Below are 26,466 nucleotides of genomic sequence, written 5' to 3' on the forward strand. Positions count from 1 at the left end.
GCAGGGAGCGAACCCCATAGTGTCTTACAAATGTAAAAATCATACTGTTACGCTTTTCTAAAGGCAGAATAAGAGAAGGTAAAAAAAGACAATCTAAATAAATAAGATCAATTATCATCACTAATTGTGAATTTTGGCTGGAAGAAAAACCTGCAGCCACAGGGGGTCCCCAGGACAGAGTTTGGGAACCCCTGGTCTATAACACACTCCTACAATGAGGCCTCTTTCCTTAATGCTTTCCAGGTGAATCCAGACGTCCTCACTAAGATGGGGATCTTCATTCAGCTGAAGAGGACTTGAATAGAAATTCTGCTTGACACAAACAGCCACCTCCCCTCCATTTCTGCTCTGTGGTTCCTTCTTATATCACATGTCCCCCCTCTATGTTCTAGTCACTGCCGTCTTTGCTCTTTAGACAGTTTTCTCTTATTGCTTGAATATCATAGTTATACTCCGTTGCAAACAAATAAAACTCCCATGATTTATTTATGATTCTTCTAGAATTTAGGCAAGTTATTTTTAATGTGTTATTTACGTCACTTTTGCACTTAAGTGTTTGAGTTAGAACTTATTAGGATGTCCCAAAATCTCCTCCAGTAACTTCTTAAAGGCTGTCAAGGTTCAAAAAATGTGACAGTGAGAGGAACAGGGCATCAGTAACAGCACATCCCACCCAGATAATTACCTGCTATTCACATGCTGTTTGAAGGCAGTGTTATTCACTGAGCCACCAGGCCATCTTTATTCTATGTATTTTTTTTTACTTAGCAGGTAATGCTCATTCTCTTTTGTCAATTTCACACTTCTATCCCAGATTGAAGGTTTTCCTTTTCGTCTCTCTAGTCTGCTTTTTCATTTGTTAACTTGTGTGTCATGAAAACTAACTGTGAGTTCACTCAGGGTGGCACATTCTCATCACATCACCGTGCTCTAGCACTCTGAGACCCCATCCAGGTGAGGTGTAATTTGACTTCATCCCAAAGGGTCCTGGGAATGGTTACCACTCTCCATGATTCTGACCAGAGAGGAGATAGTTAGGAGAAGGACAGCCAGCCCTTGAATGGTAGATACCAGAACATCTCTTGTTATCGGTGGGACATCCATCAAGTCATACATTAGACAGGATAAACCCCCAAGCCCCTCAATGTCACCTTCTGCATGTGCTCAACCATCCTTACCGTGACAGCCGTCGTGCTTCTGATCGCTCCATTTTATGCATTTTAAGTTTCCTTCCCAGGCTGCAGAAGGCATAGAGTTGGGCGCATCTGTAAAACATAAAGAGACCACTTGGTGACTCAGCTGTCACTCCGTTTACACAAACACACGAGTCCCTACAGCACATTTGCATGCTGAATTAGAATGGATTTATTTAGCAGACACTGACTTATAAGTCACTGGTGGAGGAAAGAACACGAATTTCCATGTGTCAACAGTGTGTGCCCCGGCAGGATGACAGAAGCAGACAGAAGTGACCAGCAGCAGGCGCAGCACAGGCCTATATAGTGCCTTTTAAAGACAACACCATTCCATCCTGCTTTACATATTCAATACAATGATTTACATATTTGCATAGAGTGACTCAGGTCACCTTGGTGTTTATAGAAGAAGAACTAAAAATACCAGCATGGCAGGCTGGGCACCAGAAAGGGGAGAGAGGGGTGGGCAAGAAAACCAGAGACAGACAGAGGCATAGTTATACCGAGTGTCTCTTTACACTTCTGAGGACCAAAGGTGACACAGCGAGTGCCATTCAGTCCTCCGCTTCAGGATTGTGGAGTCGCAGACCAGAGCAGCAGCGTCAGGCGCAAGGCAGGAGAGAATCCTGGAGGGGCTGTCTGTCTGGTGGGGCCGCCATTGTCTGGCCTTTTAGTTTAACTGGTCACCTTCACATAGTGGAGGCATACAAGGGACACAAAATCAAATAAATACAACATAAGAAATATAATCTATCTGTGATATAGTGCCTGTCACATCTATCTATCTATCTATCTATCTATCTATCTATCTATCTATCTATCTATCTATCTATCTATCTATCTATCTATCTATCTATCTATCTATCTATCTATCTATCTATCATATAGTGCCTTTCACTCTATCTATCTATCTATCTATCTATCTATCTATCTATCTATCTATCTATCTATCTATCTATCTATCTATCATATAGTGCCTTTCACATCTATCTATCTATCTATCTATCTATCTATCTATCTATCTATCTATCTATCTATCTATCTATCTATCTATCTATCTATCTATCTATCTATCTATCTATCTCCCATCCTTTATTTTTTCACTTTGTGTCCTTTTGAATGATCAAACAGTGCCATTTCTTTGAAGCTGTGCGTTTACAGAGATAATCTCTGCACCAGGGAGCTGCGCTCTACCCAGCTGATCCCACAAGGCTGTGGTTTATTTGCAGAGCCACCATCACCATGACACAGAGGACAGAACACAAAACAAGCAGCATGTCTGACGCAAGTGTTGTCCTGCTCAAAGGCTCCTGAGACCCCAGACAGTTGCAGGCTTGGAGACCTGATGCAGCTCCTCTACCCTCATGCCAGCTTATATTCGTCTTTTTGTTGGTAACGACACTCTTGTTTTCAAGCAGTTGGCTAAACTCAAATTCCGACTTTATCACCAAACTGAAAGAAACAGTCGTGTGCCGCTCTGCTGTCGGAGAGAAGAGTTTGTAGCCTTCAAGTGAATTTGAGGTCTCTGCTGGCTAATCTTTCAATTGATCAATCAATTCATCCTTCAGTTAATCAATATAAAGATGCAATAACGTGTCCCATAGTGAGCTCTAAAAACAGTAAACTTTACAAAACACCACAAAAAGGTCTGCTTGTACAGAGCAGCAGGTACAATGGGGTAAACTCATGGACAGATAAAACAGACAGAATATGGAAAAGTGGGCTGAATTACTGTTCTTCGTGCTCCAAAGTGTACTCATCCTTCAAAAAATGTAATCTGTTACACTGGAATGGGGGTGTCAGACTTGGACCCCTGAAGTCCTGCAGCTTTTCCTTCCAGCCACTTTCTCAATTACTAATGACTTACTGATGCTAACTGAACAGACCTCTTTGGCCTTTTTTTTAATTGACTTGTTATTTTAAGATTCACAACTCTGAAATGCTATTCTTTTTTTTTTTTTGCTCTTAACAAGCAACAAGACAAAAACGAGCAGCGGAGTGAGCCAACAGGTGACCAGCTGACTCTGTGGACAGATTTTTCAGTCCAACCAATTTCATAATTAGAAGTCGATTGTTGCTGTTGATTGAACGCGTTAACTTGATGACTTGTTGGTGTCCTCATCTGAGCACAGCACTCATTTCACTGATCTTCCTCGTTCTGAGAGCTTCATCCAAATGGGTTATGGAGCAGAGCAGATCAAAATGTACCCTTAGAAGAGATGAGCGGCACGTGAACGGTGGACAGTTTGGAGCTGAAGAAACCTGAGCTTGGTGTTCATTCAATTAGAGTTTACTTTATCATTGCCTGAAGTCCAATTATTTAATGAAATTTTAATTGAGAGATCCTTGTGCCGTCATCCACTAAGGTCATTAAAAGGTTAAGTGCTTTAAAACTTTAAATATACTTTGGAGTCGCTGTCTGTATCTTTAGCCCCACCAGGTAGACGTACATCAGTTTTTATGGTATTACAGACAAATATGAAAGGCATTATATAACAGATAGATAGATAGATATGAAAGGCACTATATGATAGATATGAAAGGCACTATATGATAGATAGATAGATAGATAGATAGATATGAAAGGCACTATATGATAGATATGAAAGGCACTATATGATAGATAGATAGATAGATAGATAGATAGATAGATAGATAGATAGATATGAAAGGCACTATATGATGGATAGATAGATAGATATGAAAGGCACTATATGATGGATAGATAGATAGATAGATAGATATGAAAGGCACTATATGATAGATAGATAGATAGATAGATAGATAGATAGATAGATAGATAGATATGAAAGGCACTATATGATGGATAGATAGATAGATATGAAAGGCACTATATGATGGATAGATAGATAGATAGATAGATAGATAGATAGATAGATAGATAGATAGATAGATAGATATGAAAGGCACTATATGATAGATATGAAAGGCACTATATGATGGATAGATAGATAGATAGATATGAAAGGCACTATATGATAGATAGATAGATATGAAAGGCACTATATGATAGATAGATAGATATGAAAGGCACTATATGATAGATATGAAAGGCACTATATGATAGATAGATAGATAGATAGATAGATAGATAGATAGATAGATAGATAGATAGATATGAAAGGCACTATATGATGGATAGATAGATAGATATGAAAGGCACTATATGATGGATAGATAGATAGATAGATAGATAGATAGATAGATAGATAGATAGATAGATAGATAGATAGATATGAAAGGCACTATATGATAGATAGATAGATAGATAGATAGATATATAGATAGATAGATATGAAAGGCACTATATGATGGATAGATAGATAGATATGAAAGGCACTATATGATGGATAGATAGATAGATAGATAGATAGATAGATAGATAGATAGATAGATAGATAGATAGATAGATATGAAAGGCACTATATGATAGATATGAAAGGCACTATATGATGGATAGATAGATAGATAGATATGAAAGGCACTATATGATAGATAGATAGATATGAAAGGCACTATATGATAGATAGATAGATAGATAGATAGATAGATAGATAGATAGATAGATAGATAGATAGATAGATAGATAGATAGATAGATATGAAAGGCACTATATGATAGATAGATAGATAGATAGATAGATAGATAGATAGATAGATAGATAGATAGATATGAAAGGCACTATATGATAGATAGATAGATAGATATGAAAGGCACTATATGATAGATATGAAAGGCACTATATGATAGATAGATAGATAGATATGAAAGGCACTATATGATGGATAGATAGATAGATATGAAAGGCACTATATGATGGATAGATAGATAGATAGATATGAAAGGCACTATATGATAGATAGATAGATAGATAGATAGATAGATAGATAGATAGATAGATAGATAGATAGATAGATAGATATGAAAGGCACTATATGATGGATAGATAGATAGATATGAAAGGCACTATATGATGGATAGATAGATAGATAGATAGATAGATAGATAGATAGATAGATAGATAGATAGATATGAAAGGCACTATATGATAGATATGAAAGGCACTATATGATGTATAGATAGATAGATAGATAGATAGATAGATATGAAAGGCACTATATGATAGATATGAAAGGCACTATATGATAGATAGATAGATATGAAAGGCACTATATGATAGATTTGAAAGGCACTATATGATAGATAGATAGATAGATAGATAGATAGATAGATAGATAGATATGAAAGGCACTATATGATAGATAGATAGATATGAAAGGCACTATATGATAGATAGATAGATAGATAGATAGATAGATAGATAGATAGATAGATATGAAAGGCACTATATGATAGATAGATAGATAGATAGATAGATAGATAGATAGATAGATAGATAGATAGATAGATAGATAGATAGATAGATATGAAAGGCACTATATGATAGATAGATAGATAGATAGATAGATAGATAGATAGATAGATAGATAGATAGATAGATAGATAGATAGATAGATATGAAAGGCACTACATGATAGATAGATATGAAAGGCACTATAAAGTTAAGTGCACTGCAGCGCTCCGTTTATTTTTATTTTTTTGTTCCAGCTGACTGCCAAAATAGAAGATTAAGATTTTTAAAAGTAAAGTAAAATAAGGAGGATTTTACATTTAAGTGATGGAGATTTTCATGGAGAAGGATAGGCGCATGGACTTCATTTACAAGTAAAGGTTAAGATCATAAACGGTTTTCAGTTTTATGAAAAAATGGGATCAGACTAAGAAAAATAACAATCCAATATTTAAAAACTAAATTTTGACCTTAAATAAAATATTCTTTTGTTTTTCTTGTTATCCTTATGTTGAACAGTCCATATTAAAATTGATTAAAGCATCAGAATTAAAAGCTTTTAAAAACAGCTAAATATTCCAATTAAGGTCCAAATTTAATTCTGTCTGCGGTGGGTTGGCACCCTGCCCAGGATTGGTTCCTGCCTTGTGCCCTGTGTTGGCTGGGTTTGACTCCAGCAGACCCCCGTGACCCTGTGTTGGGATTCAGTGGGTTGGAAAATGGATGGATGGATGGATTTAATTCTGTTTATTTTACACCTCTCTATACTTTCATTTGTAGTTAATGAGTTTGAATTATGGAACTGCAACGGCAAAGTTAGAACACATGGAGGGTGGAGAGCAAATGCGTTCTCCGCTCTCGTCGTTCTTTCTTATCCAAATATGCGCCTTACCTGTCTATGTGCGTGTAAAGAATGAGATGAGATATGAAACATAACCAGTAGTCAATGTGCAGGCTGGCTGCCAGTTAAATAATCAATAAGCGACTCTTTGGGGTTCATAGATTTGTAAATCCGACTCTGAAGGAGTCACCAGCCATGAACCTCACCGCACGTCACTGCAGGTAATGTGGACAAACTTCAGAAACAGACTAATGGCCGCGTTTTTAAACATAAATGTTTTATGGTGGACGTAGCTGGAATGACTGGCTCACAGCTTACACTTGTAAGAGTGCATCTTAGAAGTTGCTGAGGTGTCCAACTCCAGCACTCAGAGAGGAGCTTCCAGGCTCCAAAGAAAATAAAGAACTGAACGCACCAAGGTGTCTTCATCCAGGTCCCTCCCTCAGCTACAGATCCACTGCCTGCTTATAGGTGGGCCATTTTGTCTATCAGAATTCAACTTGTGGTTACAAGCATCAAATTACATTGAAGAAGTCATGTCAGCTTATCCTGGATTAACACCTGTTGTTATGAGATGAAACTCGGAGCGCAAGCTTAGCAAAATGTGGGTTAACCTCAAGATATTCTGTCATCTTACAACAGAGAAGGCAAAATGAAAATGGACTCCAGCTTTGTACTTCACTGCTCCATCTGCTTTTTACCATGGTGTCCAGCAGGGGGCGATCACTCCACAGAAGAATACTAAAATTAAATGAATTAATAAGGGAAATGGGAAATGTGGCAGAACATAAAGATTAACAACATGATATGTCAGCCTAAACAATCAAATGTGTCAGGAAGTCTTTCTTTCTTTCTTTCTTTCTTTCTTTCTTTCTTTCTTTCTTTCTTTCTTTCTTATAATCCATCAAGTAGTGTGGTAGACAGTAGGACTTTAGGGCTTTCAAAACTCGACTTGATTTTACCTTAGAAGAATGAAGTAGACAGGACTGGCGAGCTTTGGTGGGCTGAATGGCCCGTTCTCGTCCAGACTGTTCGAATGTCATGAATTGCTCACACAGCATTTACACCTGTCCAAGCTGAGAGGGTGGGCCCAAGCGAATTCTGCGTTTTGATTGGTGAGTTGTCGGTGAAGCGCCTGCTGGCTGTGGCAGATAGAAGCGCAATCAAAATTACTGCACGGAGCGACGACTTCAATTCAAGGAGCTCTGAATTCATCATCTGGGGTCTGCTTCTGAAGGGCCTGCTCCAGCACTGCTTTTCTACAGTAGGGTTTGTCAGTAATCGGCAAAAGTTGGGACACCTGAAGGAATTGTTGCCATCAAATGTCAAGGCTTCCTTATCTTTCTTTGATGCAGAAAAGTCGTATGTTGTTAACCCTTTTATGGAAAAAGGCCTTTTGTTTCATTCTGAAAATTGCATTATTTTTGGGTTTTGGTAACCTTTGGTAGTTAATTATTTCCTTTTGTACCATTTCAGCTTATCCACTCGGCTTGGACTGATTCATTTTAATTAAAACCACTGGAAAAATAGGGGGTGTCCTAAAAGTTTCGACCGGTAGTGTACAGTATGTGTTATCAGAACACAAGACATTAAAAAATATCAAAGATAATCCCTATTTTTGTTTCTTACTTTGACGCCGCCATGTTAAGTTTCTGTTCCTGCTGTCTCCATGGAAATCCTACCCAGAATTCCCTGGGGCATGCCAGTTTGCCATGTCAGTCTGGTACCGATACAAGGGTCGCCCCAAATGTTTCGAGGGTATCCCAGCTCGACTACATCAGTACATCATTACTGGTTTTTCAAATCCTCTCTCTTGTTTCTGACCACTCACAATCTCCGTGATTGTCGGTTTTGACCTTTTGCCCATTCTTGAGCTTATTCTCCTGGTCATTTTCGTTTCCATTTATTGTTGTCTCTTGTTAAGTCAATACACCCGCTGCTGCTTTGAACTTTCTTTTCATTTACTTGTCCTGAGATCGTGTGTCACGCTTAGGCCCACCGTAAGACACGGTGGAGTCTGTCCCCCATTTCTGTTAGTCTTTCAGTGGCACACCGGGCACTCTATGCGGTAATGAACTGAGTCAGCATACTTACAAAGCCAAGTTCTCGGCCTCCACCTGTGTTTGAAGTTGATGAAATATCGTAATTAACATTTAGTCAGCTTTCTTCCTGAGTTTCATCTCAGAACACGAGGTGTTAATTCAGGATGTCTGTAGACGTTTATTCAATTTACTGTCAGTCTCATAAAAAACAAGCTGAACTCTTATCACTCTGATGGACAAAAACACACCTCTAAGCTAACAGGGCGTCTTGAACCTGAAGGTACCCTTTGATCCAATCACCAGAGGTGTCACCTTCCCTTTATACTCAGTCCACAAGTCTCTTCAGTCACTCAGGGTGCAGGAGAGCCCCCCCTTTGGACCTGAAAGTGATCCTCTGAAGACATCTGGAGTCATAAGTCAGCTCTAAAATCCACTCCTTCAAGCTCAAACTTCAAAAGAGAACTTCTGCACCTGAACTCTCATACCACAAATGAAATGACATGGAGGTGAGAAAATGAGCGACCACAGAAAAAAGGACCACGCGGCAGAGAGAAAAAGTGCACTTCACCACATTTTAAAGTCACCATCTTTATCTACTGGACTAATTCACTTCATAATTTGAAACACTTCAGTCAGGTCTCCTCTTCATCTCCTTTAAAGGCTGAGCTCTTTTAATCTTCACTTATAACTCATCCCCTGTAGCCCTGAATCAGCCCAGTTGCTCTTCTCTGGACCTTCTCTTGTGCTGCTATGTCCTTATGGAGACCCAAACTACACCCAGTACTCCAGATGAGGCCTCACCAGTGTGTTATAAAGCCTGAGCAGAACCTCCTGTGACTTGTACTGCACACGTCAAGGCGCTATATAACCTGACATTCTGTTTGCCTCCTTAATGGCTTCTGAACACTGATGGGAAGCCGATAGCTTAGAGTCCACCATGACCCCTAAATCCTTCTCATAAGGTGTACTCTCGATTTTCCGAGCACCCATTGTGTACTCAAACCTCACATTTTTAGATAGATAGATAGATAGATAGATAGATAGATAGATAGATAGATAGATAGATAGATAGATAGATAGATAGATAGATAGATAGATAGATAGATGTGAAAGGCACTATATAGATAGATAGATGTGAAAGGCACTATATAGATAGATAGATAGATAGATAGATAGATAGATAGATAGATAGATAGATAGATAGATAGATGTGAAAGGCACTATATAGATAGATAGATGTGAAAGGCACTATATATAGATAGATAGATAGATAGATAGATAGATAGATAGATAGATAGATAGATAGATAGATAGATAGATAGATAGATAGATAGATAGATAGATAGATGTGAAAGGCACTATATAGATTCTAGATTATAGATTCTTTATGCTGCCTCCCCAGCACACCACCGCGTAGAAGAGGGCGCTCGCCACAAAAATCTGATAGAATATCTGCGACATCTTATTGCAGGAAGACGCCAGCCTTCTAAGGTTTTTTACTTCCTATGTGTAATTCTTTACATTTACTGACATTAAATTTCATCGTCCACAAATCTGCCCAAGCCTGTCTGCTGTCCAAATCCTTCTGTGATTATATACTTTACAGTATTCCAGATTATCCTATCTTGGTATCTATCTTGAATTTACCACAGGTGGACTCCAATGAAGCTGCAGAAACATCTCAAGGATGATCAGGGGAAACAGGAGGCACCTGAGCTCAATTTTGAGCTTCATGGCAAAGGCTGTGAATACTTATGTACATGGGATTTCTCAGTTTTTTTATTTTTAATAAATTTGCAAAAACCTCAAGTAAACTTTTTTCACGTTGTCATTATGGGGTGTTGTGTGTAGAATTCTGAGGAAAAAAATGAATTGAATCCATTTTGGAATAAGGCTGTGACATAACAAAATGTGGAAACAGTGATGAAGCGCTGTGAATACTTTCACTGTACTGTATATTCAAATATATTCACCCTTTCTTTTCCAGGTGGTGAGGGTGAGCTGAAGACTAGAGATAATGGTGGCAGGAACTGGACGGGTCCATGGTGGGGAGAGGGCCTGTCAAGTGGCCATGAGGGATAAAATAGAGTGCTACGCTCATCAGGCTGGGAAATATTGGTGGAACTAATTAGAGGCAGGACCAAGGTAACAGGAAGCTGGAAGTCAGAAAGGTGTGAACTCTTGATCTTCTTCTTATTATTATTTTGGCTGTTTCCGTTAGGGGTGGCCACAGCAGATCATCTGTCTCCATATCTTCCTGTCCTCTGCTTCTTGCTCTGTCACCCCTAACACCTTCCTGTCCTCTCTTACCACCTCCTCTTAGGCCTTCCTCTGTTCCTCTTCCCTGGCAGCTCTATCTTTAGCACCCTTCTCTCATTATACCCCTCATCTCTCCTCTGCAGAGGTCCAAACCAATGCAATCTCGCTTCTCAGACTTTGTCACCAAACCGTCCCACCTGAGCTGACCCTCTAATGTCCTCATTCCTAATCCTGTCCATCCTCGTCTCACCCAATGCCAATCTTAGCAACTTTAATTCTGCCTACCTCCAGTTCTGCCTCCTGTGCCACCATCTCCAGCTCATATAACACAGCTGGTCTCACTACCGTCCTGTAGACCTTCCCTGTCACTCTTGCTGATACCCGTCTGTCACAAATCACTCCTGACACTTTTCTCCACCCTGTTTCCACTCTCCTCTTCACCTACCTCTCTTCCACACTCCTTGTTATTCTACACTGTTGATCCCAAGTTAGGATAAGTATGAATTCTTGCTAAGAACTGCAAATAAAAGTAAGGTAGCCCAGTGGCGTAGCTCGAGTTCACACCACTTGGGGTGGGGCGGGGCTTCAATTTACCGCTCTCCAACATATCTGATATGTTAACTTATTTAAATAGAAAATTAAAATGACGTATTGAGAAAATTAAGATACATTTTGCATAGATTTATTTATATATAGAGAAACAGCAATATTTTTTCACCTATAATTATTTATAAGCATCAACTAGACAAGAATATAGTACAGACGCACTGATAAGCCGTGTTCTGATTATTAGTTTAATATGATTACGCTGCGAAAACCAGAACCGGTGTGGAGTACAAGTGATAGGTGGGGATGAGCAGGAACACAGACGGATTGTTAACAAAACGAAATTATACATAGTGAACTAGTTGTTTATCTTCCTAGAAATTATTATCGATGTAATGAATTTGTGAATTCCCCCTTGGGATTAATAAAGTATCTATCTATCTATCTATCTATCTATCTATCTATCTATCTATCTATCTATCTATCTATCTATCTATCTATCTATCTATCTTGCCAACTATGCTATCTATCTATCTGTCTGTCTGTCTGTCTGTCTGTCTATCATATAGTGCCTTTCATCTATCTATCTATCTATCTATCTATCTATCTATCTATCTATCTATCTATCTATCTATCTATCTATCTATCTATCTATCTATCTATCTATCTATCTATCTATCTATCCTGCCAACTACGCTATCTATCTATCTATCTTGCCAACTATACTATCTGTCTGTCTGTCTGTCTGTCTGTCTGTCTGTCATATAGTGCCTTTCATCTATCTGTCTGTCTGTCTGTCTGTCTGTCTGTCTGTCTGTCTGTCTGTCTGTCTGTCATATAGTGCCTTTCATCTATCTATCTATCTATCTATCTATCTATCTATCTATCTATCTATCTATCTATCTATCTATCTTGCCAACTATGCTATCTATCTATCTGTCTGTCTGTCTGTCTGTCTGTCTATCATATAGTGCCTTTCATCTATCTATCTATCTATCTATCTATCTATCTATCTATCTATCTATCTATCTATCTATCTATCTATCTATCTATCTATCTATCTATCTATCTATCTATCCTGCCAACTACGCTATCTATCTATCTATCTTGCCAACTATACTATCTGTCTGTCTGTCTGTCTGTCTGTCTGTCTGTCATATAGTGCCTTTCATCTATCTGTCTGTCTGTCTGTCTGTCTGTCTGTCTGTCTGTCTGTCTGTCATATAGTGCCTTTCATCTATCTATCTATCTATCTATCTATCTATCTATCTATCTATCTATCTATCTGTCTGTCTGTCTGTCTGTCTGTCTGTCTGTCTGTCTGTCATATAGTGCCTTTCTCTTCTATCTATCTATCTATCTATCTATCTATCTATCTATCTATCTATCTATCTATCTATCTATCTATCTATCTATCTATCTATCTATCTATCTATCTATCTATGTCTGTCTGTCTGTCTGTCTGTCTGTCTAATGTGTCTGTTTATTTTTGTTATTGCCTCATAAATTTCAACTGCTGTGTCTGATGCCGTCACAGAAGGACCGTCTGAAAATGATTTTTGAAGCATTTGTGGATGAAAATCAGAGAATTTGACTTTTTTTCATTCTTGATTGATATTTTTCCGAACCCTGCTGCTTACACGTGAAGTGTTCTGAGCCTTTTGGCCAATAATGCCGCCCCTAAAAATGTGCCACCTGGGGCGGACCGCCCCCTCCGCCCGCCCCTAGCTACGCCACTGAGGTAGCCCCATTGCCAGGCGCTCATTCATTTGAATTGAGACCGTGTGTGTGTGTGTGTCACATAATAATAATAATAATAATAATTCTTTGCATTTATATAGTGCTTTTCTCACTACTCAAAGCGCTCAGCAACTGCAGGTTAAGGGCGTTGCTCAAGGGCCCAACAGAGCAGAGTCCCTTTTTTTGGCATTTACGGGATTCGAACCAGCAACCTTCCGATTGCCAGTGCAGATCCCTAGCCTCAGAGCTATAATAAAGTAAAGTAAAGCTATAATAAAGTAATAAAGCCTGATTCTGCCTACACATCCGGAGGTCTCCGAGTGCCTTCTTCGAGCAGCGTGGTTCTGCCACAACACGGCCTGTGAGCCTAAGGCCGCCTGCTTCCATTCCCAGCAGCTTAGCCCCTCTGAGTGTGCGGCTGAGTGTCCCTACCTAATGGCACAGATGCCTGTGTTTGCAGGATTTCACAATCGTCACATGTGAGGGGGAGCCAAGCTGAAGTTCGAAAATGGAACAAACCTTCACATAAGGACCTGATAAAGTGATTTCTCAATGTCATCTCCACCCTTCTCATTGTTCTTGCAGAACCTGCCAGGCGGTGCCCGAATACCAGCAGAATTAAAGGCTTTGTGTTGTCATCACCACATGAGAATTGTCTCTCTGGTTGTTGTTTTTTTTTAGCTCTTAGAGGGTCTCGTCACTTTCTGGGAGCTCCGCAGTCTCTTGCACAATCTCTGTCCCATCATTCAGCTGAGAGCTGTCAGCAGTTGTAGCCTCAGCGTTAACTTCGTTCTTATGAGTGATATTGGATAATGCGCATGGCGTCTGGAGTGTCACTTTGAGCTTATTATCGGTTCCCTCACCCACTGGTCTCGCTGTATGACGAGGTCTCAGTTGATCACGGATTGTCGGCTAACTGCAATCCGAGTCATTTTCTTTCATTTTTTAAGAAGCCGGTCCTGTTTCTCCAGTTACTGTCCCAAGAATCCACATTGGTCCACCTCCTGTGGTATTCCTGGAACTTACTGCATCATCAACACTGAGTGACCAGTCGGCAGCATGTTGGAACTTCTGCAGCGACGACTGCTTCCTTGGTTCTTCAACAGCAATATTGGACTTAATAAAATTCCACCTGGAGTGAACATGTCTGCTAAGGAGAAGATCCGCTGGAGTCTGATGTTGCTGTGATATCATGTTAAGAATAATGACACTTGTTAATGCCTCCTTTGAATGTCTGCTGGTCCGTGGCTGGCTGGGTGTCCAGGGGGGGCTCTAGTGATGTGGAGGATTCCATTTAGTGTCCCATATTTTTGTAACTCCTCGGAAGTGAACTGCGTGCCGCTGTCAGTGACAACCTGCTCTGGCAGACCATGAGGTGCAAACAATCGCCTCAATCTGGGCAGTTATAGCTTTAGAGGTAAAATCTGACACCCTAAAAACTCCTAACCATTTAGAATAGGCATCACTAATCATCACAAACGTGTGATTTCAAAATGGACCTGCATAGCCAAAATGTAACAAGCACCGGAGAATTCCCAGAACTCATCTTGGCGTCTTTTGTTCAGCCTGTCAGCTGGAACATAATCTGCAGAGCCGCTCAGTGTCACAAATCCGCTTCTGGCCCACCAGACATATTTACAGGCCTAGGGATTTCAATTCTAATATTCCCAGGGAGCTGCGGTGGGTTGGCGCCCTGCCCGGGATTGGTTCCAGCCTTGCGCCCTGTGTTGGCTGGGATTGGCTCCAGCAGACCCCCCTTGACCCTGTGTTTGGATTCAGCGGGTTGGAAAATGGATGGATATTCACAGGGAGTTCCATTCTCGGCAACTATGGAAAAACCTCGTGGGTCACATCTTTCAAGTTTTCGGTAAATTGAGAAACCGATGTCACCCCTATGATTAACGACCTCTAGATGTCATGTTTCCTGAGCTTCGTTTCTTCATGAATCAACGAACACCTGCCATTTCAATCACTCAGTCACAGCATTTAAATCACGTGATTGTAATCCGACGTTTTCATTGGTAGGCGCTCTTTCCTCATTGGTCAGTGCAGTTGCTAGGCTTTTGTCTTGCAGTTTGTCAAATATGGCGTACATAACAGAGTCTTCCATTGTGCTATGACCGGAATGAAGACGTATTTGTCCATCACCACCAGAGGCGGCCTTAGGGGCGTGTGGGGGGCCTGGGGGTTAACCAACCCAACGTGGGACCGGATACGTCAAACTCTGTTACCCGTACATGTGGACTGTATTTAATAAAAATAATGCTTACATGGGTGGCACGGTGGCGCAGTGATAGCGCTGCTGCCTCGCAGTAAGGAGACGCGTCTGGGTTCAATTCCCGGGTCCTCCCTGCGTGGAGTTTGCATGTTCTCCCCGTGTCTGCGTGGGTTTCCTCCCACAGTCCAAAGACATGCAGGTTAGGTGCACTGGTGATTCTAAATTGTCCCTAATTGTGGGTGTGTGTGCCCTGCGGTGGGCTGGCGCCCTGCCCGGGATTTGTTCCTGCCTTACGCCCTGTGGCGGGCTGGGATTGGCTCCAGCAGACTCCCGTGACCCTGTGTTAGGATATAGCGGGTTGGATAATGACTGACTGCAAGATGACATGCAGACTCTATCCAACTATAACGATATAATCTATTAAAAAAAGTGCCATTCCTAGTTCATGACAATACCACGATGAGGTGTCACGGGCCTCTTCTCGAAAAGTATACTCTGAGTCTCGAAATGCAGGATGTCACAGTCATAACTCACGTCGATGTCATCGTGTTTTTGTGCATTAATATTCCGACATGTTTATGGCCTACAACTAAAAATGTGAGTTTCAGTGTTACGACAAGAAGTGTGAAATTGACGTGGAGGCATCATCAGGAAATCTCTTCTCGGTTTCCAGGTTCACAGACGAAAATCCACTTCCGATTGGAAAAGTCGTCTTCGTAGTCTAATCTGGATGTGATGTCACCCAGCGACTAATGGTGTATACGTAGTTTAGGAAGGGATTATACTGGCGACCCTTTTCGGGCGATGAATGTGAACTATGGAACGTTTTCAACGACATACATGGACGTACATTCGAAGCATCTCAAATATATACGGAGAATAGAACTTGACAAATCCCCTCGAATGAGACACGTGGACCTCAAAAGCACGGCCCCCTTAAGCTGCCCCACTGGCCACCCTAAACGCAGCTCTTGATCACCACTACCTTATAAACATCAGGAAAGACCTGGAAACTCCAAACACTTGAAAAACTTAATTTGGAAACAAATGTCAGTTACGAGGATTTTCCGTTGCACGTGAGCACTGTGGAGCTCTGCTAATGACACAGCCGTTGTCATCCTCCATAAGAGACATCCTTGCTCAGGTGGAGTTCATGTTTTCAAGTGCAATGTGCTTTGAAGTTTTCATCGATGACCTCAGGCCAACCTTCCGTAATAAAACTGAGAACCTCGGAGAAGACCCAGTCTGGGAGCTCGGCCCCACTGCCGGGCACTTGTGTCATTTGAATTGAGACCGTGTGTGTGTGTGTGCGTTACGTAATAAAGCCTGATTCATCTGGAGGTCTCCGAGTGCCTTCTTCAAGCAGCGTGGTTCTGCCACAACACGGCCTGTGAGCCTAAGGACGCCTGCAAGTCAGAGACGAGTGTGCGGCTGAGTGTCCCTCCCTAATGGCGCAGCTGCCTGTGTCTGCAGGATTTCAAATCAGCACAAGTGAGGAGGAGCCAAGCTGAAGTTCGAAAATGGAACAAACCTTCACATAAGGACCTGATAAGGTCATTTCTTGATGTCACCTCCGACCTTCTCATTGCACTTGCCCCACCTGCCCCAGTCTGGGAGTGACACTCTTGTGACTTGCCGTGCCTCTGATGGAGCATCTAATAAGGAGCGACTGTCTTCAGACAAGGCCCTTGTTGCAGGATCTTCAGGATTATCGTGAAAATTCCATTGGCACTGCCTCAGAGGAGCAATGTTCAGTTTCTAAATGCTACATGTCTGATTTTCCATTAACTTAACGGTCTCCGCACAAGCAGACTGAATACAGGAACCTTTGGAGCTGCCCATTCACTGTGCTTCACCGGCGAGATGACGTCTAAGATGTCCAACTGCTCCTCCGTGGCAAAGGGAAGTGGATGGCTTCTGCAACACTTGGCTGGAATTTTGGGGTTTACTATTATTGGGAAGTTCTCAACTCCTCCTTGAAGACATCTTTATAACATTCCAGCACTTCCTCAATGGATTCAAGAAGGAGTGTGTGTTTTGGACTTGATATTAATTTGCTTCCAATTGAATGTTAGTAGTATGCTGTTGTGCCGTGTTAGCCATTATGGATACAACGAGAAGTTCAGCAAAATGACCCCTTTGATTGGCAATCTGGACAGATTCGAATATGCAAGCTTTGGGGACCACTTCAACCGACCTGCCTGAAGAAGGGGCCTGAGCTCCCTATTGTAGTCTGGTCAGTTGGCCAATAAAAAGGGTCATTGTGCTCGACTTCTCATTGCTTCCAGTTTAAGGTAAGTTTTTGGTGCCAGGTCCTCCTCCCCACATAATGCGGGACCCTCACCCTTAACTACAATGAGTGGTAGTCCTTCACTTTGTTCTTCATAGTGCATACCATTTTCCAAGAACATCCATATTTCCCCTGTATATGTTTTTACTTTTATGTTAGTAGATTCCAAAGTCTTTCCAGGGAACACTTAATGATGATAATCATCATCATCATCATCATCAAGTGTATTTATATAATGCATTTCCTTCTTAAACAACTTATCCAGCATCACTGACACAGCAGCCCCAGAGTCCATTTCCATATCTATGACCTGATCGTCAGTCATAAAAGTTGTTTTCAATGGTTGTTTCACGCTTCTCCAATTCCACATTTTTTGGCACTTTTCCCTTCTTTCCGATCTTTATTTTCCTGACGTGGCTGTGTCACCCGGCAGGCTCTTTTAATGTGACCTCTTTTCTCACAACTGTGCCATTTTGCATCTTTAGAATCACATTCATATGAGCTCTGGTTTTTACTGTGGCAACAAAGACACTGACTCTTCCCCGTTTGAACTGCGAAACTGCACGCCGACTTTATGGACTCGACTCTGAGAGCCGTCCTGATACCTCAGCTGCTGCGTGTCCCGGTCGGCCATTTCCATGCTGAGCGACACCTCAAATGCTCTCGCAAACGTCAGATTCGTTTCTGATGACCGCCGATGCTGATGAGCCTCACTCCGAATATCATTCATAAATCAATTCAGATTCACCCCCGACTCGCAATTAACAGCACGCGGCTTCGGTTCTACCGCATACGGAGTTTCTGTTTCACTGGCCTTTTGACTGCAGGGCTTGGAATGGAACCTCTCAGCAATTACCAGCAGTTTGGACTCAAAATGACCCTTCAGGATTTCCACAATTTGCTCAAAAGTTTTGTCCTTGGGCTTCAAAAGCTGGACTCGATTTCTCAGTAACCTATAAGTGCTCATTACGCTTAAAAGAGTGGCGACCCGTTTATCTTGTGCTGTGCTGTTAGTGACAAAGAACAGCCCACTGCGTTCTGTATGTGCCAACCACCATTGAGTGCCAGGCTTGAACTCGTCACTTCTACCTAAATGAGCCATTTTACTCACTGCGTGGAACCTTCGTTAAAACTCTTTAAATCCTCCTCACCAAACTTAGCGATGGATCAACTCAAAATCACAAACAGGTCAGACACGCTGCTCTTGAAACTTTTAGTCTCTGCTTATTCTTCTTTATTGAACAACCACAACAATGTCGTTTGGTTAGTTTTTAGCTTCCAACGATAGCAACTCCAAATAGCCAAAAAACACAAAAATATAATCTTAATACACTATAGATAGATAGATAGATAGATAGATAGATAGATAGATAGATAGATAGATAGATAGATAGATAGATAGATAGATAGATAGATAGATAGATAGATAGAAAGGCACTATATGATAGATAGATAGATAGATAGAAAGGCACTATATGATAGATAGATAGATAGATAGATAGATAGATAGATAGATAGATAGATAGATAGATAGATAGATAGATAGATAGATAGATAGATAGATAGATAGATAGATAGATAGAAAGGCACTATATGATAGATAGATTAAAAGGCACTATATGATAGATAGATAGATAGATAGATAGATAGATAGATAGATAGATAGATAGATAGATAGATAGATAGATAGATAGATAGATAGATAGATAGAAAGGCACTATATGATAGATAGATAGATAGATAGATAGATAGATAGATAGATAGATAGATAGATAGATAGATAGATAGATAGATAGAAAGGCACTATATGATAGATAGATAGATAGAAAGGCACTATATGATAGATAGATAGATAGATAGATAGATAGATAGATAGATAGATAAATAGATAGATAGATAGATAGATAGATAGATAGATAGATAGATAGATAGATAGATAGATAGATAGATAGATAGAAAGGCACTATATGATAGATAGATAGATAGATAGATAGATAGATAGATAGATAGATAGATAGATAGATAGATAGATAGATAGAAAGGCACTATATGATAGATAGATAGAAAGGCACTATATGATAGATAGATAGATAGATAGATAGATAGATAGATAGATAGATAGATAGATAGATAGATAGATAGATAGAAAGGCACTATATGATAGATAGATTAAAAGGCACTATATGATAGATAGATAGATAGATAGATAGATAGATAGATAGATAGATAGATAGATAGATAGATAGATAGATAGATGGAGTGAAAGGCACTATATGATAGATAGATAGATAGATAGATAGATAGATAGATAGATAGATAGATAGATAGATAGATAGATAGATAGATAGATAGATAGATAGATGTGAAAGGCACTATATAATAGATTGATTAAAAGGCACTATATGATAGATAGATAGATAGATAGATAGATAGATAGATAGATAGATAGATAGATAGATAGATAGATAGATGTGAAAGGCACTATATGATAGATAGATAGATAGATAGATAGATAGATAGATAGATAGATAGATAGATAGATAGATAGATAGATAGATAGATGTGAAAGGCACTATATAATAGATTGATTAAAAGGCACTATATGATAGATAGATAGATAGATAGATAGATAGATAGATAGATAGATAGATAGATAGATAGATGTGAAAGGCACTATATGATAGATAGATAGATAGATAGATAGATAGATAGATAGATAGATAGATAGATAGATAGATAGATTAAAAGGCACTATATGATTGATAGATAGATAGATAGATAGATAGATAGATAGATAGATAGATAGATAGATAGATAGATAGATAGATAGATAGATAGATAGATTAAAAGGCACTATATGATAGATAGATAGATAGATAGATAGATAGATAGATAGATAGATAGATAGATAGATAGATAGATAGATAGATAGATAGATAGATTAAAAGGCACTATATGATTGATAGATAGATAGATAGATAGATAGATAGATAGATAGATAGATAGATAGATAGATAGATAGATAGATAGATAGATAGATAGATAGATAGATAGATTAAAAGGCACTATATGATAGATATGCACTACTTTATCAAATGCTTCACTGCTCTTTCAGGCCTCAGCAGATGCCTTTCCTGGTTGACTGTCTCCTGGAAGTTAATATTTGGCCAACTGCTAATTATTTACAGTTACATTTCACAGAGGACGGAGTTCTTGATCTTTGCCCCTCCTGAATGTTGTCCTGTCATTCTGTGTCAGCTGGTTGTCACTTCCCATCACCCTCTGTCCCTTGGTGCCCAGGTCAGGCCTGTCACTCGTTGTTGTCTCCTCCATCTGAGAAGTTTAGCACTCAGGTCACTAACGCAGGACTCGCTTAGACTTTTGTGATTCGCTGTTTACATGTCTGAGTAAATCTCCCTTGAACTGTCGATGAACTGTACAAACTGCAGACGCCAGGATTTTAACTCGATCCGACCCGCGCTCTCATATTTCACTGGCTGCCAGTGGAATTTAGAATTCAGTTGAAGTTCCTGGTTTTCACTTACAGAGCCCTCCATTGCTAAGCCACCCTTCCCAGTATATAAGTGACCTTGTGTGTCATTATATCGCTGGTCGAGCTGTCAGATCCAGTATAAAGGGGTCTCCTCTCTGGACCACGCGCCAGACTGACGCTGTGTGGTGATCGTGCTTTTCAAAGTGTTTTTTGGGATTAATGTCATCCTGGTCCTGCCGGAGGCTCATTCTGTTGAAACGTCCACAGGTCAGCTTATGGAGTCTTTGGGTGGTGCGTCTGAGAGTCGTATTGTTCTATTGTTTGCTAATTCTGCGTATCTTTACTGTTTGTTTATTGGATTGCTCTCTTTATGGATGTTTCTAGTGTATAGTACTGTACGGTGCTGTGTGCCGGTGAAAGGCACTATATAAATGCATTTTTACTGACTTACTTTACTTATTGATGTTGGTATAAAGGAGTCCCAGACACTTCCAACGAATAATTTGCTGCCTGAAAGTCTTCAGTGCTGGTGTGTCTCAGAGAGGATGTGCACCATTGTTCATAATGGCCACCAGTTTTGTCTTCATTCTTGATTCCACCACTGTCTCCAGTGGGTCCACAGGGAGTCCCATAACTTGGTTCAGTGGACCTCCCTTGAGGTGATGTACCACCTCACCACACCACAGTGGACATCACAAAGTTGTCAAAAATGAACACTTCCTACAGTAAAGGAACGCAGTCTCCTTAGGAGGAAGAGTCTGCTCTGCCATTTCTTCTCTAGGTCCTCTGTTTTACAAGACCAGCCCACCCTGTGATTAATGTGGACTCCCAAGTATTTGCAGCAGTGCATCACCCTCACATCCACTCCCTGTATGGGGGCCAGACGTAGAGGCTCTTTGCTGAGTTGCAGTTCTCCACTTGACTCCTCTCCTTTGTATCATCCCCTTTGTCCATACACCCCATAAGTACATAATTGTCATAGGGTTTCTGTAAGTGACATGACCTGCTGTTACATTTCTAGTGTGGTCAGTAGGGGGCACCACCGAGCCCCAAATACCAGTACACAACTACATAACACAGTCACAGGTTCAAATGCAAGGAGCTCGATTTAAGTCAATACCTTCACAAGTGTCCAATTTCCTCCTTTTCAGACAATCTAACAAAGTCACACACTCTTTTCCATCCTCCTTCCACACCTTCCATGAAGTCTCATCCACCTCCTCCCAACTCTGACTCCTTTATGCCGGAGATGGGAGTACTTCTGGTGCCCAAGCAGTCAGTGCATGTTGGAAGCAAAAGGGGGGATAATGCTGCCCTGCAGCTCCCCCCGAGAACCCCGAACAGGGCTGTCCCATGGAACTACAATTCTCATCCTACCCTGTGGGTATTCTTGTGAGGGTTCCACCAATGGGATAGTGCCAGCGTGTGTACTGGGGGGAGATCATGAGCCCAGGAAGTAGCCACCATTTGTACTTGCAAACAGGTCTCCCTGGCAGAAAAGGTACGAGCAACTCATCTTTACATTCTGGCCTTCTTTCTGGGTAAGGAAGCAGCCTCCATACTGGTCGGGATTCTGGAGCATCGAGCACAGCATTCACGTTAGGCTCAGGTGGCGGGCTGCTCCTTGTGGTGCCACGGTGTTGGTCACACAGTCCTTGAGCCTCAGCAAACTGATGGAAGTCCACTATGTACTGGTCTGGAATCTCATTGTATGGGATATGCAGTGACAATAAAGGATCTGATCTTATCGCATCTTCTCTTAACTTGCCTTACCTTTCCCTGCCTTTTCTTTTCTCTCTTCATCCTGCCTTTTATCTTTTTATCTTATCTTCTCTTTACTTGCCTTGACTTTCCTTTCCTTTTCTTTTCTTTTCATATCTTATCTTAACTTGCCTTGGCTTTTCTTTTCTCTTCTTTTTTCTTCATCCTGCCATTTTTCTTTTTATCTTATCTTATCTTGCCTTACCTTAACTCATCCATCCATCCATCCATTATCCAACCCGCTGAATCCGAACACAGGGTCACGGGGGTCTGCTGGAGCCAATCCCAGCCAACACAGGGCACAAGGCAGGAACCAATCACGGGCAGGGTGCCAACCCACCGCAGACCTTAACTCATCTTCTCTTTAAATTCCTTTCCTTTTCTTTTCTTTTCTTATCTCATCTTAACTTGCCTCAGTTTTTCTTTTGTTTTTCTCTCTTTTCTTTTCTTTTCTCATCCTGCCTTTTTTCTTTTTATCTTATCTTATATTGCCTTACCTGAACTCATCTTCTCTTTACTTGCCTTGACTTTTCGTTTCTTTTCTTTTCTTATTTAACTTGCCTCAATTTTCCTTTTCTATCTTTTCATTTCTTTCCTCATCCTGCCGTTTTTCTTTTTATCTTATCTTATCTTGCCTTACCTTAATTCATCTTCTCTTTAATTTCCTTTCCTTTTTTTTTCTTATCTCATCTTAACTTGCCTCAGTTTTTCTTTTGTTTTTCTCTCTTTTCTTTTCTTTTCTCGTCCTGCCGTTTTTCTTTTTATCTTATCTTATCTTGCCTTACCTTAAGTCATCTTCTCTTTACTTGCCTTGACTTTCCTTTCCTTTCCTTTCCTTTTCTTTTCTTTTCATATCTTATCTTAACTTACCTTGGCTTTTCTTTTCTCTTCTTTTTTCTTCATCCTGCCATTTTTCTTTTTATCTTATCTTATCTTGCCTTAACTCATCTTCTCTTTAATTTCCTTTCCTTTCCTTTCCTTTCCTTTCCTTTCCTTTCCTTTCCTTTCCTTTCCTTTCCTTTTCTGATCTTATCTTAACTTGCCTCCGTTTTTCTTTTGTTTTTCTCTCTTTTCTTTTCTCATCCTGCCTTTTTTCTTTTTATCTTATCTTATCTTGCCTTACCTTAAGTCATCTTCTTTTTACTTGCCTTGACTTTTCTTTTCTTTTCTTATCTTATCTTAACTTGCCTTGGCTTTTCTTTTCTTTCTTCATCCTGCCTTTTTTCTTTTTATCTTATCTGTTCTTGTCCTGCATTATCTTCTCTTTTCTCATCTTATCTTTTCTTATCTCATCTCATCTCATCTTATCTTATCTTATATTTCCTCATCTCGTCTCGTCTCGTCTTGTCTCGTCTTATCTTGTCTTGTCTCATCTTTCCTTTCCTTATCTCATCTCATCTTATCTTAGCCGTTCTTATCTTTCGCAGGTGCCAGTCAGTCAGGCCCGCACTCAAAGAAATGGTTCAAATTCAAATTCTCTTCCTTTGCCATTGTGAGCTAACAAATCCGTATAAAGTTCCGGCCCTGAAGACGACATGAATTAGCAGAAGTAGCCAGCTTGCTGTTGCTGTTCCTGGTGGTCTGTCTTGTGAATTTCTTTTTATTTCTTTTGCACATGCAGGCCCTGTTCAGGATGGCTCTCTGTACGCACTCATGTCACAAAATGAATCTGAACCCCGTCACGTTTGGCCCCTTTCAGCTGTGGTCTGAACGCAGAGTGGCCCACAATACTGGGCTGCGTTGGCCCACCTGAGCTCAGTGCTGTTATTTCACAGTCACGCCATCTTTCATTCCACTCACGCACTTGTGAATTTGTTTTTCCTGCTCTGTTCCACGTCTCAGCGGGTTGACTGGAGCTCTTGGCACCCGGAGAGCGGGCTTGTTGACGCGGCCTGCTCCGCTTGTTCTTCTCTAATACGTTAATTGCTGCCTCTTTTAGAGGCCCCCGTGGTTCACATTACGTCGCTGACACCTTTGTAAAGAGTCGAGAGCTGGCAGTGTGACGCCTACCTGGCTGGCACTTCAAATCAGGAGCGCTCAAGTAAGCTTGATTATCACCAGCAAGTGCTCCCAGGGAACTGAAGATACTGTTAAAGTAGGCCAGCTGGGGACTAATCACGAGGACACCGGGGAATGAAGGGCTGAGGACGGCAAGTGAGACAAATGTGCTCTCAGGGTCCATGCTGCCTTACTGGGTGGGAGACAGAAAGTGACGAGGACCCATTTCTAGGGATTGTGGGAAGTTGAACCCTATCTGACCTCGTTGATTGCTCTCACTACTGGCCCAGTTTTGGTTCAGGTCTTCCATCTGTCCATCTAGTTATGGAATCTACTTCATCAAGTTTTAGGATTCAAGTAGCTGCAGCCTGTTCCCTCAAAATTAGATACAAGGCAGGATCCAAATGTTGATAAGATGCCAGTCCATTTTGGAGTCAACACACACACACACCTTGCCAGTGTTGCCAGTCTCTCCATTTACGTAAAGGCTGTAGGGAAGCAGGGCCTCCTTGGCAGCATCAGACACCAGCACTCACATCCACGTCTAATGGGCCAGAAAAGAACAAGGCCAAGTAAGGTCATCCATCCAACCATTATGGACCCTCCATAATAGAATTTTACATTAGCAGGGAGATTGGAGACAGTCAGGCCAACACGGGTCACAAAGCAGGAACTAAATGTGTCCAATCATGGAGCAAAAAACACACAAACACAATACAATACAAGACAATACAAGACAAGATAAGACAATTTGTTTTTGTATAGCCCAAAATCACACAAAAAGTGCTACAATGGGCTTTAACAGGCCCTGCCTTTTGGTAGCACCCAACGCAGCCTTAACACTCTAAGATGACAAAAAACAACTTTGTAGGGAAAAATGGAACCCTAGGAAAGGCAAAGAGAGACCCCGGTAGGTTGGGCATGCAGTGGGTGTCAAAAAAAGGGGGTCAATACAACACAACACAATACACAGAACAGGACCCCGTAATCCTCAATACAATAAAATTGTGCAATAGAAATATTACAAAGACAGAGCAGAAATCACCAGTAGATACTCAGATGGTTTAGAGTCACCAAATCAGTTCCTCCATCCATCCATTCATCGATTTACAGAGCCTACACCAACACATTTTAGGGCCAGAAAGAGCTGGGAATGTGGGCAAAGGGCAAGAACTAAGTGCGAATTTGACGCCAATCCATTGTGGAGCACAAGCACACACACACACACATATAGTGATTCCTATGGAGACAATTTAGAGTCACCAGTTCAGTCTGTCCATCCATTTTGAGAAGCTACTCCATTGAATTTTAGAGTAGTAGGGAGCTGGCACTGTGGGCAAAAGACAAGAACTATCTCAGAAATGGGTACCAGTCTTCTGTGGACCACACACATACAGGCCCAGACATATTTCCTTCTACTGGGCCGGTTTAGAGTCACCAGTTCACTCCATCCATCCATCCATCCATCCATTCGTCATTCCATCCATTTTGAGAACCTACTTTGTTGAATTTTAGAGTAGTAGGGAGCTGGCACTGTGGGCAAAAGACAAGAATTATCTCAGAAATGGGTACCAGTCTTCTGTGGACCACACACATACACACACACATACAGGCCCAGACATATTTCCTTCTACTGGACCGGTTTAGAGTCACCAGTTCACTCCATCCATCCATCCATCCATCCATTCATCATTCCATCCATTTTGAGAA

General features: G+C 40.8%; 2 protein-coding genes across 2 annotated transcripts in view; both read right to left on the minus strand.

Annotated features, from left to right (window-relative positions):
- tmem14ca (transmembrane protein 14Ca) overlaps window positions 1-26,466 on the minus strand; it is a 1,114,298-nt gene that overhangs the window by 202,787 nt on the left and 885,045 nt on the right. The gene's annotated exons all lie outside the window — the stretch shown is intronic.
- LOC114641798 (N-acetyllactosaminide beta-1,6-N-acetylglucosaminyl-transferase) overlaps window positions 1-26,466 on the minus strand; it is a 79,912-nt gene that overhangs the window by 5,506 nt on the left and 47,940 nt on the right. Inside the window, exon 2 of the mRNA XM_051928997.1 lies at window positions 1,179-1,265. Coding sequence (XP_051784957.1) covers window positions 1,179-1,265 — 87 coding nt within the window. The remainder of the gene's footprint in view (window positions 1-1,178; window positions 1,266-26,466) is intronic.

Source organism: Erpetoichthys calabaricus, chromosome 6 (assembly GCF_900747795.2).
Source record: "Erpetoichthys calabaricus chromosome 6, fErpCal1.3, whole genome shotgun sequence".
In the NCBI taxonomy this organism is placed as follows: Eukaryota; Metazoa; Chordata; class Cladistia; order Polypteriformes; family Polypteridae; genus Erpetoichthys; species Erpetoichthys calabaricus.